Source organism: Paramisgurnus dabryanus, chromosome 7 (genome assembly GCF_030506205.2).
Source record: "Paramisgurnus dabryanus chromosome 7, PD_genome_1.1, whole genome shotgun sequence".
Classification (NCBI taxonomy): Eukaryota; Metazoa; Chordata; class Actinopteri; order Cypriniformes; family Cobitidae; genus Paramisgurnus; species Paramisgurnus dabryanus.
In genome coordinates, this window is record NC_133343.1 from 24,618,448 (window position 1) to 24,637,119 (window position 18,672).

General features: G+C 37.7%; 1 protein-coding gene across 4 annotated transcripts in view; it reads left to right on the forward strand.

Annotated features, from left to right (window-relative positions):
- negr1 (neuronal growth regulator 1) overlaps positions 1-18,672 on the forward strand; it is a 162,081-nt gene that overhangs the window by 17,680 nt on the left and 125,729 nt on the right. For all 4 annotated transcript variants that reach the window (XM_065272597.2, XM_065272598.2, XM_065272600.2 and 1 more), the window contains exon 2: positions 16,910-17,148. In XM_065272597.2, coding sequence (XP_065128669.1) covers positions 16,910-17,148 — 239 coding nt within the window. The remainder of the gene's footprint in view (positions 1-16,909; positions 17,149-18,672) is intronic.

An 18,672-nucleotide genomic window follows, 5' to 3' on the forward strand; every position in this document is an offset into this window, starting at 1 on the left:
TCCTGTCCCACAATTATGTTCGCGGGTGTGCGCAAGGAATGTGATTGGTCGAGCCTGCTCAACTTCGATTTTTTTCTTTTTGATTTTATTTTAATTTAGTGTAAATAATGTAATATTTTCACTTTTAATTGCATTTCTAGTGAGAAATTAATATGAATCTTGGATTAGTTATCACATAGGCACTCTCTGTTTATATTTCAAACAGAATTTTACTACACTGCCTATGAAGTCTGTCCAAAGGAATTTCTCCCTTTATGCCACAAAATCATCAAGGCAAAACATCAGCAAGTCTTTGCTGGACTATTGACTTCCTGTTTCAGTTAAACTGACGTCACCACATTAAATAATGCAGCACATTTCCAAGGCACTTCAGTGGGCCTTTAAGGCTGCATATTAGTACAGTACCTCAAAAGGTACATATTGGTACTTCAAATTACAATTTATACCTAAATGGAACACGTAGGGGTGGTTTCCAGAAAGGGTTTAGATTAATCCAGGACAAGGCCTTAGTTATATTGGGATGTTTAAGTAGTTTTTTAACAAGCAAACCTTAGGGCTAAGAAACAATACCGGTGTGCATCTTGAGACAAAACAATGGCACTAATATATGTTAATATATGAGACTAAGCCCTGTCTTGGAAACTGCCCCATTAGGACCTTTTTAAAGGGCATTTCTCAAAATATATTCTTTGTTTTCCACAAAAGAAAAAGTCATATTCAGGTTTTAAATTATATGAGGGTGAACAAAACATGACTTTTTCTTTTTTGGGTGAGCTATCCCTTTAAGTGAGTAAAATCTGACCATGTTGTAAATCAAAATGGAAACTTTAAATTTGTCCTTTGAGAGGTAACACTGTAATAACCATAACTATTAGCTATCTGATGGTTCGGACTCGAAGCACAGATGGTTAGGGGAGGCCGAGATCCCTGGTGTATTATTTGATGTATTTTTGCCAGTTTGAATGGGTAATTTTGACACAGGAGATACACTGTTCATTTGAAATAGCAGATGTTGAGATTATTGTGCGTGTGTGTGAGAGATATAGAGGTAATGGTACTTAGCTGTTTAATTTGGTTAGGTGTTTTTAATAAATACTGTAAAAATGCTTGTTATTTTGCAAAATAAAACTATTTTAGAAAGCATATAAAAGCCGTGAAGCAGCACTTCAAAACGGTCTCCATATTCAGTAATCTTTATTAGTTTTAGGCCATTGCTTTGTGTTTGGCAGCCACTGGCCTCAGTTTCCATGTCCATGTATGTCCAAAAGTAATTATCATCATTCCTCGTTGATAGGGACACTTATGGGAATTTCGCCAGTTGGTATTTAACACATTAGAGAGTAGATATTCTAGTGCGGCTTCGTTATTTAATCGGTTGTTGAGAACTTGTGGCACATTGTTAGACAAGATTTTGTAGGTTGGGTTCATCTTTATCTTATTTTATTGCTATAGGTTTGTTTGCAATAAAGAGTACCTCACTCGCATTAGCGTTCTGGCACCAGCAGTCAACAAACCATCATTTCACGGTCAAGCTGATCTACGTATTGTGAATGAAAAAGGAAGAAAAAGACAAAATATGACCAATTACATTTGTAATTTAGTATTTGGAGTTTGAGGAGGAAGCTGAATTTCACTGATGGTGGGTTTGGATTTCTCTTGATATAATTTGTTATGGTAGTACCGTTACATAACACATAGGGCCCTATTTTAACGATCTGAAATGCAAGTGCGAAGCGCAAGTGACTTTGTGGGTGGATCTTGGGCGCTGTTGCTATTTTCCCGGCGGGAGAAATAACTCTTGCGCCAGGCGCAAATCAATAAGGGGTTGGTCTGAAGTAGGTTCATTATTCATAGATGTGGTTTGGGCGTAACGTCAAATAAACCAATCAGAACGTCATCCAACATTCCCTTTAAACGCAAGTGCGCAAGTTCCATTGCGGGTTGCTATTATTATGACGGATTTACCAGGTGCACGCCATGAGCGGTTCACAGCTGAGGAGACCGACGTTCTTGTAAGAGCAGTCAAAGACAGAGAAGTTGTTTTGTATGGGGATGGGAGAAACCCGCCCAAATCAGCGTCAGTTAAACAGGCGTGGGAGGAAATAGCCACAATTGTCTCATCAGCTGGCATCCCCAGGACGTTGCGCTGCAAGCGCTACAATGATGTCAGGAGACGGGGGAATCCCAAGCTTGCCATCATAAATCGGGCACGCCGTGTAACGGGAGGTGGATCTGCATCTACACAAGACCCTACGCCAACAGAGGACATCGCTGCATCCACCCTCACCGCTGAAAGTGTTGAAGGGTTTGGGGGCTTTGAAATCGGCACAAGAAACGCAAGCAGTCCAACCCCGAAGTACTCTTACAAATCAAGTTCACATACATTAAGGTTTCTTATGAAAACATTTTAATTATTATTTACATAAAATAAACGTAATACAGTCACACAGCAAACTTATGAAAATATTTCGTTATTAGATAAGCAAAGTATGTGCGCGTTGTGCACGCTATACATGATGGTCAAGCATGCGCCCTTAAAATAGCATAATGAACAACGCGCAACGCGCCACTGACTTTAAACTAGTTTTTTCTGGTCAGTGGCGCAATTGTTTTTTGAAACTGCAAAATAGCATCAGGGATGGTTTGCGCCGGAACACGCCTCCTTTTTTGCGCTGAACCACCCAGGGAGCGCAAATTCATTCCCTAGTTTGCCGATGTGCGTCTGTGGAGGGAAAAACCCGCTGTGCGCTGGTGCAAAATACGAATGATACATGCGTCACTGACAAAGTCAATTGCGCTGGGTGCAAGATAGGGCCCAAAGTATTTAGTCCATGTTAAAGTCAGCATGAAATCAAAATGTACACTAATAACTTAATTATTTATTTATTTTGGTCTTATTGTGAGTGATTCATCTGTGAACGTTGTTCATAGAAAAGATCTTAGTTTAAGTAACTGTTCATTGAAAAAATAATAGAAATAACATGCTCTCTCTCTAAAACAATGTTTCCTTTCTGCTGACTTCATCATGACAGAATGGGCAGGGAAAACAACTAAACATGTTTCAACCATCTGTCTGCCGCTGCTGCAGTAGCTGCAACCATCACAAGAAGCAAACCCAGAGATGGCTAGGAGTTGTGTTTCATCTGTTTCCCTCTCAAAACCCTCTTCTCTATCCTCAAAGTATCCTGGTTGTGGACCCACCGGCATGAATTTTTTTGCACTTTAAAGAGAGAGTAGTTATGCTTGAGGCATTTTACTCTTGAATGATTCAGAAACTTGAAGTAGCTAAAAAGAGGTGTGTGTAGCTAAAAAGAGGTGTGTGTGTGTATTGAATGCGGTTGTCACTCCCGAGAATAACCAAACAAAGTGTGTGAATAACTTTATTAAGTTTTCAAATACAGGACTGACAACTGTATTGGGTTACTGTGGATTAACGGGTAGAGCATTGCAATTTAGCAAAGCAAAGTCATAGGTTTTATCCCAAGGAATTCACATTGCTGATAAAAAAATGTTTTATCCTTACTGACAATGGACTGTAAACCACTTTGTATAAAAGCATTTGCAATGCTTTAAATGTAACGTAAATGCTGTGTGAACATGGCCATATAAATATTTTGGAATATTTTGCAATATTGTATAAAGGCTAACTAGGTATTGCCCAGCCCTAATAATAAGAAGGTAGTCAGGTTGGCCAGTGTCACCAATCACACTCTTAAGCCACTCACTACAACTACCTGACTCAACACTCTGAAAAAAGCAGGGTCATTTTCAACCAAAGCGTGCCGCACAAGCCCTGAAAAGTGAAGCCAAAACGTCGTATAGGTCATAAACCCCGCCTCCCCCATGTTATGAAATGGGACTTTAAATGGGACCAACTAAACAATTTAATTAGACTTCAATTATCGTTTTTCCGAAGCTGGTTTCTGTCATTTACTGTAGTTTTTATCATGCTGATGCAAATTCAAGTGTTTGTTTTTAAAATAAGTTTGTTTTAACTATTTAATGCTATAAAAACAGTGGTGTCACGTCATGATTGACAGCTGTGATATGCACATTCTGTGAGAGCGAGGGAGGGGTCTTGATTTTGCGGCTTTACTTCCTGCTCACTACTGCGCAGGACTGGTCCTGAAATTGCTATGCGCAGGCTCAAGACCCAAGATGTCAGCGCCATATTGGGACACTGGTGGCTTCACTTTTCACCAATGGAGGAGAGCGAACGGGTGTTGTCCATCTTTTTTTATAGTCTATGTTTTCAACCCAGCGTTGGGTCAAAAAAGCATGAACTCAACCCACTGAGTTGTAATTTAACCTATGCTGTGTTGTTTCAAAACCAAATGCTGAATTTTTAACAGATTTTTGACCCATTGTTTAGTTTATAACCCATTTTCTGGGTTAATTTAATCCAGTGGCTGGGTTTGTCTCTATTTGACCCGATGGTTGGTTGAAAATAAGCCAGCATTTTTTAGAGTGCATTGTTAATGGGTGTTAAACTGAATCAATTGATTATAGTGGGAAAAATTAATTGTTTCTAATTAAATATTTTATTTCCTTTGGAAATATGTGATATTACAAAAGGAAAAATGGATTGAGAATGTTTCGCATTCACATTAAAATGCAGAAAACAAGACGAATGAAATAAGCTCATGCATTTGTAGAGTAAATTTCTTTCTAACTGTACTGCTTTTTATAACACCACATCTCTCACAAATACACACCATCTGTCTTTAGTGGCCTTGCCAGTAAACGGTTACATTCAAGTGAATCGTTCAGCTGAAAAGAAAATATGGGTCAATGCAAAACGAAAACAAAATAGTTTAGATTGCAGAAATCACCATGTATATCTGGAGAAAATCAACTATAATTGTTGAAGCCAACCGTGGTCAGTGTTTAAAGGATGGAGAGGGTGTTTGACCCTTCTCGATCCCTTGCAAGCAAAATCACTTTCCCAAATTGAATCTGTTTGAATCAAAAATCATGCTCTGAATCATAAAACAGCGGATGAAGACCTAATCAGTGTTTTTACCATCGGGTAAACCTCTGTGGTTTCTAAAAGACCAAGAGATGAAAAATCCCACCAAGGGTATGAAGAGGTTTGCCTTCATGAGCTTCACAGAGCAGTGCTTTGAAGTGATGAATAAAGATGATTAAGGGAAATTTCAGGGAAAGAGCAAGAACAAACATGACTTGATTACAGTCTCTTCTCTCTACTGTTCCTTAAACTTAAAGAGCAGATGCTTATTCAAATTGGTAACAAAGCGAAATGGTTGGAAACCATGCCCATTTGGAAGCAGAATGCATAGGGCTGCAGTAGTTTTTGCCGTAACGTTATTTTACAGAGAAAAAGTTATAGTCAGCACAAGGTTATTTCAGAGGTATGGTATCAAAAACGCATTTAGTTTTACAAAAAAGGCTCTATTGTTCTGGTTTCATTGAATCAACACAGCCAAGAGTTGTTTTAGTGTGTATTGGAATTGATATTTTTACTCTCCTATTCAGACAAATTGACACAAATTAGTTGAAGTTAATGCATTTGAATGAATGCAAAACTATTGTGCACTGTTTCAAAGTGTCAGTTAAGAAATTACATTGGCCTTAAATTGCCAGTCATTGGGGTAAGTTTATAACTTTATGTAGATGTACGCTCTCACAAAAGTTGAGCATTACCTTTATAAAAAGTATACTTTTGAACCTAAAAGGTGCATATTAGTACACACTGGTACCTCATAGGTACGTATCTGTACCAAAATGGTACATATTAGGACCTTTTTAAAAAGTCCCAGTGACAACATTATTTTGTGTAATGCAGTGTGTTCGTATGGTTATGGTTCAAAAAACTATTTTTTTCCACATACCGTACATTCTTGTAGCTCCTCTATGCCCAACCTTTCTGTAATGCGTTGATTTGTTCAAAGTTCATCGAGAAAGCGTGGTGTGATCCGATTGGCCAGCTATCCAGTGCGTTGTGATTGGCTGAATACCTCAATTGTATACACGGAAATGGGACGCTACTTACCATGTTTGAAAGATGAGCTCCCAAAGCAATAGTGAAAGGAGATAATATTGTCTTTACTACTTTATCAATACGAGCCTGAATCTGCCCCAGAAAATGCAGATGACCAAGCTGATCGATCAACTTTGCCAGTGCCATAGATATATACACTAGATGTCGCCTTGGGGTTTTAAGCATGCGTCAAAACCGCCGCTATCTTAGAACAGGGCTCTTGTCATAGGAAGTAGCAAGGTAACGCTGCTATCTCCGCCTCTACTTCGAATTCATGGACGATGCTGGGCTTTTGTGCTGCGTATGGGTGTTAGGCTTACTAGCACTATGCATTATAGTTAGAATAAGTAAGTTTTCATAATATCAAAATTTTTATTTTTTTCTGGACTCAACGCTAAATATATGTCTGACTGTTGAAATGAACCAGAAGAGAACCAAGAAAATCACATTCATGACGATTTATGGTGATTTTATTTCCGTTACACCATTGCCTACAATGACTCTAATGCGGGGTTCCCCTGTTTTAAGATGGTGGCTCGAGTTGACGCATGCGGTCCAATGAACTGCCGTAGCCAAGGCGACATTTAGTGTACATATTTATGTGCCAGTGCGACTTGAGCAGAACTTAAAAGTATGGTAAGGTAAGGATACTAAAACAAAACTATGTCTGCATTTGTGATCGTAGAAACGACAAACAACACAACCTTGTCTACACTACTCAAAACTAGCTTGAATCATCAGTAGGAATTTTTTAAATATGAAAAAAACATGAATGTAAATCAGAACAGCAAGAGTGTACTTGCAAAGTTGGAATTGCTCCACTTTTTAGACGAAGCCTTTGTGCACATCCAGTACTCTCCCAGGTGCAGGAAACAAGTAAATGTGCAGCACACACTCATAGATTTGAGCTGTACCGTCGTTGCTCAGACTTGCCTTCTGCAAGGAAAAACACATGGTGACAGCAACAATACAACAGTGCGAATGACTGTTACTGCGTGCCAACGTCGAAGTGCTGCAAATTGTTTTCCGCCATACAATATAGTTCCCATTTTTTATCCGCTTAAAAATTGCCACGTTTTATTATGTGCCAATATACTTGTCTTTAAATAGGGAAAACATGGAAGTGTTTGGTGGCTTCTAAATTCATCCCTGTTTGGAGCCATAGGAATGAATGGGGCTAGTCTAAATGCTAACACCTTCACGACACACTGTACAAATTTGTATAAGTATTAATTTGTCCAAGTTGAGGTAAGAACATAGTAAAATATTGAAAAATGGTGTTTTTTTCCTTTAAGTAACACTGTCCAACAGCAACACTAGTAGATTCAGTTTTAGAGAGAGACCGTCGGTTGCTACACTGTAAAAAAGAACAGAAAATATACTGGCAATTTTCTGCTAATTTTATGCCAAATGTGCTGGTAATTTAACAGACATTTCCATTAACCGTTAAACACAACTCAATGAAGTGCAAATTTCAAAACAGTTGTAAGGTAAAACAGCTGAAATAAAACAATACAGAACATTTCTTTATATTAATACAGTACAGATTTTTTTAAGTGTACCACTACTACGGTTTACTAACTGTACAAATCCACTTTTGCGTTTTAAGCGAAGGTGACCAAGCATTTTCAATTAAAACGTCCGTATTTTCTGGACTAAGTCACTCTATAAGTCGCATAATTCAAAAATGCGTCATGAAGAAGATATAACATTTATACAGTAAGTCGCAGTGGACTATACGTTGCATTTATTTAGAAAATTATTTCACAAAATCCAAGCCGAAAAACACACGTTTAATCTGGGTAGGCAAGTTATTCAACTAAACAATAGCACACAGAACAACAGGCTGAATAGGTGTCTGTACGTTAAAGGAATATTATCAGTTATTTACATGATAAACAATAGCATACAGAACATACCTGGAAGGCTGAATAGGCTAAATTAACCGAACAAGCCAATGAGCATCAAGTTTGCAGGCTCGTCATTCCACATCATTGAATTAATTGAATTACATAAATAGAGGAGCAGCATATAGCAAACTCTCGCGACTGTAGACGGTAATGTTGGTAATGTTTGCCTCATAAATGTCAAAATTAATTCATACTGATTTTAAAAGGTGCACCTGACTATAAGACGCAGCACCAGCCAAATTATGAAAAAAAGTGACTTATAGACACGATAGTTTCATCGGACGCACATGCATTGTCGTGATTAAGCGCCTGGTCAGAACTACACTTCAGATTTCAGGTTTTTTAATGGTCTGACTAGTAGATAAACTGAACTCTTGAACAAATACCTTATCGAAAATTAGGAATGTTTTGATTTTCTAGGTAATCTACGTGTTGTTTATTTTGCTTGTTATATAAATAAGCTACTTTAAAAGGACTTTGGTGTTATGTTTTCTTAGCAGAGTTTACCGGAAGTTATGTGTTGACCACGAAAGCCTGTTTAAGTTGTTACTGCTGAAACCGTCCGGAAAATATGGTATATGGTCAGGTGCCACACTCTCAAAGTGGATTGTGGGATTGATAGCTTAAACATTAACAATTTCAGATTTCTCTGCTTCATCCATAAAGTATGAAAACTGCTTGATGGCAGCCAATCGCTGTGCAGGACAAACAGGCCACAAAACAGGCATTGCTCTATCATTAAATAACTTACAAAAAATATTTGCAAGATTGTTCGAAAACCACATTAAAAAGGTGGAAGAATAAATATAAGTATATAAGAAACATATCTTTATACTGTATTTTTAAAACCCTTTATATCTTTTTTATTCTTTTTTTATTAATTTCCCTCCAAAATCAATAGTCCAGGAGGTCAAGGACTAACACATTCAAGGAGGTGCATGAGGTCAGCCCTAAACCTTTTTTCACCTGTTCCTACCAGGCAGCACATAGGAAATGTAGCCTATCACACTTTAAGGGTCCAAACTCTTTTCCTCAGAGTGGCCTACACCTCAGTGGGAACCACTTAGGCCATTGTACCGTATGCAGGCATTGTGAAGTATGTCCGAGAAGATCTCTGAGGGGATCTGGCACCAGCAGCCGCTCTTTTAGAAGTTAAAACCGTTAATATCAATGATCCTCACATGTAAAGCAGTCTTTCTGGTTTCTATACTGTAGGGGAAATATGTTAAAGGGATACTGTAGTTCACCCAAAATTTAAAAAATCTGTCATAATTACATCACTCTCATGTTGACATAAACCTTTATGCGTTTCTTTACTCTGTTGAACACAAAAATATTTTGATAAATGATATTGAGCACACAGTTGACTTCCATAGAATTTGTTTGTCCTACTATGAAGGTCAAATGGTACCTCACAGTTGCCATCGTTTATCAAAATATCTTTGGCTGCGTTTACATTTTGCATTAACATGCGATCTCGGTGATCCGTTCACGAAGATCCGATCATCCGTATATCAGGACACGGTGCGTTTACATTTGTCACATAAATGTGGCTTCTGTATCTGGATGTGTGATCGGATCCCGTGCAGGGAGACGCGCGCTGGGTGGATAGCTGTCAATCAAAATGGGTACAGCTGTCTTTAGCCACATTATTTAGGGTTTTCGCGCTAACCGCAATCCCGTATTGTACAGTGCTACTGAACAGCAGAGAATAACTAGCAACCCCAACAACCGTGATGTCCACATTTTAAGCGTTATATTTTTTAGCTTTAAAAGCCTTATCTTTAAAAGCCTTATAGCGTCCGCACCGCGGATGAATGTCCTGTTTAACTTTACCTGAACTTGACTTTCACCCGCATGCTTTAAATCAACAACAAAATCCGTGTGAAACATGACCGACTCCACTGTTTTATTCTGCCTTAATAACGGGCTTTTGCCTCTGCCTAAACTTATATGTATATTTATATTTTAACCATAAACTGTTGTTAGTTATGTTTCCTGGTAATTTTAATATGATTTAATTAAAAGAGCTAACAATTTCCTAAATTTCCTGTTCATAGTGCGTAAGAAGTAATGTAATTTACAAACACATATAAGTAACCTTGCATAAAACCAACACTGAATAAATGTATTTGGCTAATGTTATTATGGTTTGTACGTGTTTTAAAGTAACTTAAAATGTGTTAAATGAGACAGAAACAGCCGATTGACCTGAAACAAGTGCAACATTCACGTTGATATGTCGCCATGGAAACTCAAACATTATAACGATCCTGAATTCTGCTATTAAATATTAAATCTCTCTATGAATAGGAACATATAACATATGCCTGAATAACTTAAATACAGTCAGCAGTGTTAAAATGCTTTTGAATGTCGATTTATTAAGATACTTTTAAGCGTAGCTTTCATTGCTCCACAAATATGAATGTATGCGTCTCTCACCTGCGCTCCATGACCTAACGTCCTTTATTTTTGACAGTTGTCAGTGAGAGGAGATGATAGTGGGCGGGGTTTTTTGTGACGTTGACCTGTAAATGCAGATACGATGGCTGGATTGCGTTTACATTACACTGAGATCCGATCACAAAGCGTCCTCGACTACCTCTGCATCAGGACACACAGATCGGATAACATTCCGATCACAGACGCGTTCACACTTGTCTTTTCAATGTGTATGTGGACAACATCCGGATACAGGTCGCATGTTAATGCCAAGTGTAAACGCAGCCTTTGTGTTCAACAAAGAAACTGATCCAGGTTTAGAACAACATAAGGGGCTAATCACACCAAAAGCGTTTATGGCAGTTGCAGCCGCCTTTTTTGAATGATATTCTATGGGCAGGGAGCGTTTGCGCTCTGTTTATGCGCGCCGAGCGCCTTGCGGTTTTTGCCGCCAGCCGCAGCACGCGCTTTTGAGGGAGCGCTGAGAGCGGAGAAGCGCCCAACGTCATTTGCGTCTTTCCATTGTCCAATCGAATGAGGGGAGAGGCGGGCCTTACGTTCTGGTGAGGAAGGTTTACAGTTGCTTTGAAGATCCGGACTCCACTCGCTTACTCTCTCCTGCGTGTTTGTGCACCTCTCACCCTTAAACAAGGTCAGAGCAAGCGTCCTCTTTTTAAAGTTTCTGCTAATATGATCGTTAACAGCAAAAGAGCGCTCACGCTTCAATATTTGATTGACAAGACAGCTGACTCGGTGGTTGCTTAGCAATATAAAAAGCTGCGTCGCATTGCTCTTTTTTTAAAAAAGGCAGTGCGTTGCGCCTTGCGTTTCCAAGCGTTTAAAGCGCTTTTGGTGTGATTAGCCCCTAAGGGTGTTTAAATGATGACATATGTTTTTCTTTTTGGGTAAACTATCCCTTTAAAGGTTAAGTTTCTAAAAGTATTTTTAAAATTGAAACACTTATATACTGTATTTGGTTTACAGGACTCCACATAGACATGATGGTTTTATATTTTACAAACTGTATATTTATCTATTTTCCCACACCCAACCTCAAAACCCCACAGGGAGCTTTTAGCATTACCAGTTACCATTGTGGACCCTAAAAACAAACAGTGCTAATTGACTCTTCGTAAAGCCCCGCCTCTCTTCTATGTCCGACAAGCTTATGATATCAGCCTTGGTGCTCTCAGCTTTAATAGGGTATATGCCGACTTACTTCCTCATTCCTGTTATACATACAGTAGTACATCGCTTCTGGTTCTGTATGCTCTACGCTGACATGGTGCTGTTTTCATACATGAAGCCTTCAGTTATACTCGTTATCTTAAACCTAAGTAAAATAAAACATTTTAAAACTTTTTATACTTTATAGCTTTTGACAAAGTCATTTTCTTCTCACATACCTTCCGATATTAAGAACACTAATAATAATACTGTGAATAACAATAACAAGCTATGATAGCACATGCCGGCAACCGAAAGCGATCAACTCAGTTTTCCGGTTTGGTCAATTGACCCTAATTGTGCTCTCCCTGGGGAGAGAGCGACTAATTTCTCGGAAATTGCATGCTGATTTTAGACAGAAGCAGACAGAAATGTCTACATTTTGCATTTGGGGGGATATATTCATGATGTGAGCGTAATTAGTAACAAAAACAAAATTAAGTTTGAAGCTATTGCCTACGAGTCACAGGGTAAAACTAAACAACCGCACCACCTTGCCACTGAGACGGAGGATAACAACATTAAAGGGCAACACTGTTCCTGTAAAGCTGTGAATATAGCTCCCTGTTCACTATTGCAATCATTAAAAAGCAAAACACATTCAGTAGGTCATCCTAGCTATAGCATTAGTTAACTACTGTACAGTAACAGTAGCTTAGAGTGTGCTGGTTGTAACCACATAATGTGTGGTTAGTGCCACTGGTTTCTGTTAGATTTAGTGAAAAGGAAAAACTGTGATCAGATTTTACCTTTGATCAAATTCTAGGAGTGGCAGAAGTTTTGAGATGCTGTCCTGCAGTGTGGATGTAAGGTATAACTCCAGGTGAGTCTTCTTGTGCGAGCCCTTTATAATGGGCATGCACACCAAGGCATTTACGCCGGCGGCTGGTGAATGTTTTCATTTGTTTCCAATGGAAACGCTACGCTTTTCAAAAACACCAGCAGCTGGCGGGCTTTGTTCGCACTCTGCGTTTTTTCTACGCTCAGCGCTGAATGCTGAGAGTTGAAAAATGTGCAACTTTGGATCAAACGCTCACCTCTTCATTGTCACTTCTGACTCAGCCATCCAATCACAGTGGAGGATGGGCGGGACAAATATCACAACAACCCACCGGCACATCTTTCAATGACTTATAAATTAAGGCTTAAGCTGTAGTATTATACCAACCAAAGTGCTCAGCTGAAAAAAGGTGGCAAGTGCCTACAGTCGGCTTCCGCCTTGCGTTTAAACACTTTGTTGTACATGCCCCTTAAGTCTTTATTGTTGTACAGTGACAGCTGAGATCAAACAGTATGACATGGCTTTTAGCTGAGATCATGTTCGTACTGAGTGACAACAAGCAAATATCACAAAGGACTATTTAAAGTCACATAGTGTGCAGCTGGTTTAACTTAACTCTGTGGTTTGAATGCCGGATAAAATGATAGCGTCGGTGTTATGTTTGCTTAGGTCGCCTGTCAATCAAACTTCCACGAAGGGTCAATTAGCACTAAAAGTGGTTCACTGGCTCGTAATCATACATAATCAACATTTTACAATCCATTTACACCTGTATTTAGCATCGTCCACTTGTGATCCGATCGACCAAAAAGCATCTTAATACCAGGTCTATACAGTCTCAACCACTTTAAGTCCTATATAGCACCTATGTAGAACCATAAGTGGTACCACAGTCATAATATTAAACATGTATACCTTGGGTTTCTTAATGGGCCCTTGGCATAAAAACGTTAGAACTGCCACTTTGTAGGTCTGAGCAAAAAATTGTAGTTTTGTGTGTCAATTAAAATGCAAATGAGCGGATGAAGTGCAAACACTGATCACAATGATGGTGGTTTAATGCAATTCAAACTCAATTGTGCTGTCAATTATTTTCTCTCTTTCTTTATGCACTAAATGGGAGTGCTGTGATTGGATAGTGCATATTAAGGGGGCGGTATTATTATAATAAGAGCACCTTATGACATCATAAAGAGGGCCAAATTTCAATGACCTATTTTTTGCTCACACCTATAAAGTGGCAATGCTAACATTGTCATGCCATGGGCCCTTTAAAGGGGACATATCATGAAAATCTGACTTTTTCCGTGTTTAAGTGCTATTATTGGGTCCCCAGTGCTTCTATCAACCTAGAAATTGTGAAAGAGATCAACCCAGTAACTTAGTTTTGGTAAACCATTTTCTGCACGCCATGTGAAAAATAGGTAATTGAAGTTTGGCTCCCCTTGTGATGTCAGAAGGGGATAATATCACTCCTTAATCTGCACTATCCAATACGGCACTGCCATTTAGTGCAGAGAGCTCATTTGTGTTTAAAAGGATACATTTTTGCTCATAACTACAAAGTGTCAATTTTAACATGCTATGATAAATTATCTACTTGGTATTTTGAGCAAGAACTTCACATCTGTACTCTGGGGATACCAAAGATTAATTTGACATCATAAATGTTGCATGGATAAAAGCATCTGCCAAATGCATATATGTAGCCAATACTAGCCATGATAATAATAATGATCAAATAATAATGGTAATGGGTCAATGATTTTGTCAAAAGTTCAGATTTTAATAGTTTATATTGTGTTAATTGTAGCCTGGTGAAATGTTACAGTAATGGTACTTATGTTTCAGGCAATACTAATTTGAATAAAAACATAAATTAATATTTCATTAATATTATATTGTATACAACAAGCCATTTGGGATTATGAATTGTTTGTAATTTAGGATGTTGTATTCTACTGAAAGTTAAAATCAATTTTATAAGATCTCTGAATCACATATGATTCTCCCTTGGGGATCTTTTATGTATAATGCTAAAACTTCTTACCATACAACATCACATCACAGCAGAATTATATCTTTATTGAGCCATAAGCCTGAGAAAAAAATGTAATCTCGCTTTGTAAAATCAACTGCATTCTTGCTTCTTGAGTGAACATGTCTAACATTTTTCATGAAAATCCAATCAATGCGAGAAACTGATCTGAGACCAAGTTACTGACAGATATGCTGACCCTCGGCTCACCTGTAACCTCAGGTGCATCATGTGTAAATAACCCTCAGCATAGAGCTCACCACACTTCTGACACATAACAAATTGATGTTCATCGTAACCCCATCTTCTAAAGGCATCTTTTTTGTTTGTTTGGTTTACTTTGGCTTCTTAGTTTCAAAGTCTTAGTTTTGACAGCAGAATTGCTAGGGATCACGCGCGAGTCAATTTAAAGACCTGTGTCGAGACAGAAGGAAGACCTAGAAAAAAAGACGACCTTGAAACAAAATCAAAGTGTTGCGGAGTGAGAAGATGCTTTAAATTGTATTGTTTTTGACAGTATCTTGGGTGTACAGTACAGACAGGATGGAGTGATGTGGATTGTATGATGTCTGACTTATTTTTGGAGATGTGTAAACAGCGTCGGTACAGCTGTCTATATATCTGACATAAAATGTACATCTAAACCACTGTTTTTCTGTCCCTTTTTTTCCAAAGACGTCTTTCTTCTGTTTATTTTTATCGCTGCTGTATTTGATATTACATATCACCTACTTGGTATTTGTTTAGGCCCTTGTGTAAAGGTGCTTACTTATTATACAAACTACACGGTCAGAAAAAGTGGTCATTAAATGGTCCCTAGCATTCAAAAAGTACACTTTGCATATAAAGAGTTCATATTAGTAGTACCTCACAGGTGCATTTGGTACCAAACAGTAAAAACCAGTACTGTACAAAATACATATTGGTACCAAATGTACCGTATTTGCCGGACTATAAATCACACTTTTGTTCATAGTTTGGCAGGTCCTGGAACTTATAGTCAGGTGTGACTTATATGTAAAATTATTTCATATGAACCAAGAGAAACCATTACCGTCTACAGCTGCAAGAGTCCGCTATATGCTGGTCCTGTATTTATGTAATTTAATGGATGCGGTATGACTTCGGGACCTTTTTGAACTTGATTTGGCTTGTCGTGTTCATTTAGCATATTCAGCCTCCCATGTATGTTCTGTATGATATTGTGTATCGTGTAAATAACTGTTTATGTTACTTTAAAATGTATGGACATCTATTCAGCCTGCTGTTCTGTGCTATTGTTTAATTGAATAACTTGCCTTTCCAGATAAAATGTCTGTTCTTCGGCTTGGTATCTGTGAAAAAAAAAACGCAACGTACAGTTCAGTGCGACTTATACATGTGTTTTCCACTACAAAACGCATTTTTGACTGATGCGACTTATACTCCGAAGCGACTTATAGTCCGTAAAATCTGGTATACATATCTATACCTAAAGGAATATTCCATTTTCTTAAAAGAAAAATCCAGATAATTTACTCACCACCATGTCATCCAAAATGTTGATGTCTTTCTTTGTTCAGTCGAGAAGAAATTATGTTTTTTGAGGAAAACATTGCAGGATTTTTCTCATTTTAATGGACTTTAATAGACACCACCAACAATTAACACTTAAATCAACACGTAACAGTTTTTTCAACAGAGTTTCAAACGACTATAAACTATCCCAAACGAGGCATAAGGGTCTTATCTAGCAAAACGATTGTCATTTTTGACAATAAAAATAACAAATATACACTTTTAAAGCACAACTTCTCGTCTAGATCCGGTCCAGCGCGACCTAACGTAAATGCGTAGTGATGTAGGGAGGTCACGTGTTACATATATAAAACGCACATTTGCAGACCATTGTAAACAATAAACTGACACAAAGACATTAATTAGTATCAGTTGACATACAACAACGTAGGAACGGTCCTCTTTCAACACATTTGTAAACACTGGGGCGGAGTTTCGCGTTTGTCCTCTGTGACCTCTTGACGTCATGACGTATTGCATGGGGTCACGTTGGCGCATCACGACCGGATCTAAACGAGAAGTTGGGCTTTAAAAGTGTATATTTGTTATTTTTATTGTCAAAAATGACAATCGTTTTGCTAGATAAGACCCTTATGCCTCGTTTGGGATCGTTTATAGTTCTTTGAAACTCCGCTGAAAAAAACTGTTACGTGTTGATTTAAGTGTTAATTGTTGGTGTCTATTAAAGTCCATTAAAATGAGAAAAATCCTGCAATGTTTTCCTCAAAAAACATAATTTCTTCTCGACTGAACAAAGAAAGACATCAATATTTTGGATGACATGGTGGTTAGTAAATTATCTGGATTTTTCTTTTAAGAAAATGGAATATTCCTTTAATGGGACAATTTTTTGACAAATTTTACTGACAATGTAGAATTAGATTCGCAGTCATTGATGTTTGTGATGTTTGAATGCTGTCATCTTATTTCATCTCATTTTTTGGTTTCAGATGCTACCTGTTGGATAGAATCTCAAAAGGAGCGTGGTTGAACCGTTCCAGTATCATTTACGCAGGGAATGACAAGTGGTCGGTAGACCCTCGCGTGTCCATCGTATCAAATGTGGGCGATAAACATGAATACAGCTTACAGATACAGAAAGTGGATGTAACGGACGAGGGCTTATACACCTGCTCGATACAGAGCGAACGCAATCCACGTCCGAAGCTCATTCAGTTAATTGTAAAAGGTAAGTGCTTTCATTGCTCAGATATGTGAAATGTGTTATAATCTTGCTTTTGTGGGGAAAATATTTTAATAATGAAATATTTATTATGATTATGCTTTATGTTTAGCATGTACAGTATTTCTCCTCTATTGATTGTTTGAGATCTTTGTATGATTTTATATAATACTATTATTTATAAATTCATCTTGATTTACATTCATATTCATAATGGTGTATTTTGACATTAAAGGTCCCAACCACACTTTAAAAATGTTTAGAAACTGGAGGGCGATTTTACATGACTGTTTGAAGCTTAAAAAATGGTTTCAAATGTATATATGTCTGCACTGCAGTACTGATGAGATGAAATGAATGTGTTGCTAATGACTAAAATCATCAAACATGAAGTCATGTGCTCTGCATCATCAAACACTGGTATAAAAACCTTTTAAATGTTTCATTATGCAAATAGTACATCCAACTCCTTGCGTGCCCCTGTTTAAAGGGATTAGTGTTTAAGATTAAAAAATTAAAGTCTGTGTAAATTGTGTAAATTTATGCAAATTAAAGTATGGGTAAATTATTGGCTAAATATAACAGTTACAAATATCTCATGGAAGGTGCTTAATTCTCTGGCTGAATCGACTGTGAAAAGTTGGGGTTACGTAACATAAAAAATGCCAAGCATTAGAGGTGTGACGAGACACGAGATTGGGTTAACAGAAACAAGAGGAGATGAGATTTTTACACTTTTTAAGAAATGCTCAATGATGAAATATATCACAAGACTTGGACATTTTTTAACTAATCTAGAGCTGTCACTAACAATTATTTTGGTAATCTGATATTTTTTTGATATCTCAGATGCAAAAGCTGTTAAACACAACCTTAGTAAAAAATGAGATGATATTAACCCAATGCTCTCTGCACATATTGTACCTTCATCAAATACTTTTGCTTTTTACCTCAGGTTACTCAGAAATACTGATTTGGTGGAATCCATCAAACGCCATGACAATTTTTCAGCAAAAACCTCTAAGTGCACAGAAGAAGAAATGAATGAACGACAGACAAATAAACTTATGTAAACATACTGTTCATTTAGTCAAGAATATTCACATTTTTACTGTTAGTCTATATATAAAACAAATACATGTACAAAAGTAAGTACACCCCTCACAGTTCAGCAAATATTTTGGTATATCTTCTGAAGGGACAATACTACAAAAATGAAATTTGGATATATTTTTGAGCAGTCATTGTGCTGCTTGTATAGCACTTAAATTTGCCCTCCTCTGAAAAAAAAAAACTTAACATAAAGCCATAAATGTCAAAATAGGTGGCAACAAAAGGGAGTACACCCTAAGTGATAATAGATGTATATCGTTTAACCATACAAAGCCACATGTCCTATTCATCATGTTCATTGATGTTTGCTTTCTTGTGAGCCAGCTTCAGAAGAGGACTCCTTCTGGGATAATGGCCATTCAAACCGAATTGTTGCAGTGTGCTGCGTATGGTATGACCACTGACAATTTGACCACC